This window comes from Platichthys flesus, chromosome 12, assembly GCF_949316205.1.
Source record: "Platichthys flesus chromosome 12, fPlaFle2.1, whole genome shotgun sequence".
NCBI classification, from domain to species: Eukaryota; Metazoa; Chordata; class Actinopteri; order Pleuronectiformes; family Pleuronectidae; genus Platichthys; species Platichthys flesus.
In genome coordinates, this window is record NC_084956.1 from 18,749,287 (window position 1) to 18,751,208 (window position 1,922).

Sequence of the window (1,922 nt, forward strand, 5' to 3'; positions counted from 1 at the left end):
TTAAAGTTGTCACGAATCCAGTCTGCTATCAACGAATCTCATCACATACTCACGCAGGTTCTAACCTGAGGCCTCGGACACTTCAAAAAACCTGCAGAGATCACACAGATCGCTGGCCACACAAAACCCCAGACTCTCTGGAGCCAGGCCGGCAGGACTCCCGTGGATCAGTGTAAACTCATCAATGAGCTGCTTAATTAGGACTAATTGTTGGACCATGATCTCCCCGTTAACTGTGCGTTTGAAGTGCAGAGGTGAGGACAAACAAGGCCCGTGAAAGCAAGAGCATCTGGGCATAGTCTTTGTTGACAGGAGAAGTAAAACACCCACCACGGTGGCTGTGATACCGTCTAATCTTGAACAATTCTGAAAATTTAAAGTGCTTTATCTGCTTAATCCACTGCCTATACATTGACTGTCCTTGGTGATGTCATTTGACTTGTTTATATTGCTTCGTTTGATCTGGCTTTAGCTTGTCATCTTCAAGATATGAGAGGATCAAATCAGGAGATCCACACAATGAGCTGCGATAACAGCCTTTGGTCTAAATGGACAGCTGCCATCTTTATCAGATTTTTCTTCCCCTCCCTTCTTAAGACGAGACAGGATGATCTATTCATGATGAGCTAATCCTACGATATAGATCAGCTGATATCTTCAACCAGTAATAGCTGCAATGTTGCCAAAGAAATACAGAGTCCAGTGCTGCAGTATAGAAGATAGACTTTATTTAGAGATAAATAGACATTTCTGTGAATCATATACAATTTCTATATAAAATATAATAAAGTTAAACACACACACACATTAAATAAAACAACTCTTGATTGCACTCTTTTTGATTCTAAGTGTTGCAGGTGGGAAAAGTCTCAGTAGTTTTCGGGTCCTCAGTAGAAATGGGGATTGTTGATCATGAGGTGATGATGAGGAGGGGGGTGTTGGAGCATCGGCTGCTGCAGGACCATCTGAGGGGGGAGCGGGTAGAAAGCGGGGCCGGCAGGAGGGTAGAGGGGCCGCTGTCCGGCCAGGCAGTGGTACTGAGCCGGGGGCATTGACTGGAACATGACCGGTGACACTTGGGGAGCGAGGTAGTCCTGCACCTCCCGCTTCAGCTTCATCCTCCTGTTCTGAAACCACGTCCGAACCTGGAGAGAACAAAACAAAGTTAGCATCCAAATCACGGCTCAATGCATGGCTCACACATTAAACGTTATGCACGATCTACACATTGTATTTGTTTGCATGGAACACCGCGTCTTACCTGAGTTTCTGTGAGGTTCAGCTTCCGCGCAGTCTTCACTCTCTCTCCAGCGTCCAGGTACTTGTGCTTGTTGAAGATCTTTTCCAGTTTGCTGATCTGCTCCTGGCTGAACTTTGTGCGCATCCGGCGCTGAGGTCCGTCTTTCTCCGCCTCGCTTCCCTCATCCACGGAGAGACACTCTGAAGAAGCTGCTTCGCTCTCGTACCCCGATGAGTAGCCGCTGATTTCTGAAACTGGAAAAAGAAAGGAAAATTGTGGTTAAAAACACTGCTTGTGCGCCATGGATGAATGCATCACTGGTTTGCCGTGAAGAGTTTGGTGCTACTTACTTGGTGAGGAGCAGTTTGATGAATGGACGGGTGAGCTCAGAGGCCCGTTGATATCCACTGGCTCCATATGTTCCACGGGTCTGGATGGTTTGGGTTTTGGCTGGAGGTATCCTTTGCCAAAAGTCGGGGGACGCGGTTGCACCACGCAGGGGATGTGGGGTCTGCAGGTCAGCGCGGTATCCTCGGTGGGCGCCGTGTTGCTGTGGCTCTGGGCCAGCCAGTCCACGGAAAAGTATTTGACCATGTTGCTGCTCAGTGACCTGTGAGTCCTGCTAATGTCAGACGGGAGTGAATGTGTGTGATCAGCTCCTGTCCACAGGCTGCTTATATAG

General features: G+C 48.2%; 1 protein-coding gene across 1 annotated transcript; it reads right to left on the reverse strand.

The window, feature by feature from the left end:
* Positions 1-856: 856 nt before the first annotated feature.
* On the reverse strand, positions 857-1,922 carry LOC133966682 (homeobox protein vent1-like). The gene is made up of 3 exons (XM_062401703.1): positions 1,591-1,922; positions 1,262-1,494; positions 857-1,145 (listed from the first exon to the last, which is right to left on the reverse strand). The coding sequence occupies exons 1-3, from the start codon at positions 1,832-1,834 to the stop codon at positions 888-890; spliced, it is 735 nt and encodes a 244-aa protein (XP_062257687.1). The 5' UTR covers positions 1,835-1,922; the 3' UTR covers positions 857-887.

Coding starts and splice junctions, on each gene's coding strand:
- LOC133966682 (XM_062401703.1), bottom strand. CDS start 1,834: ATGGTCAAATACTTTTCCGTGGACTGGCTGGCCCAGAGCCACAGCAAC. Junction 1,495..1,590: donor ATCAAACTGCTCCTCACCAA/GTAAGTAGCACC, acceptor TTCTTTTTCCAG/TTTCAGAAATCAGCGGCTAC. Junction 1,146..1,261: donor TGAACCTCACAGAAACTCAG/GTAAGACGCGGT, acceptor TGTTCTCTCCAG/GTTCGGACGTGGTTTCAGAA.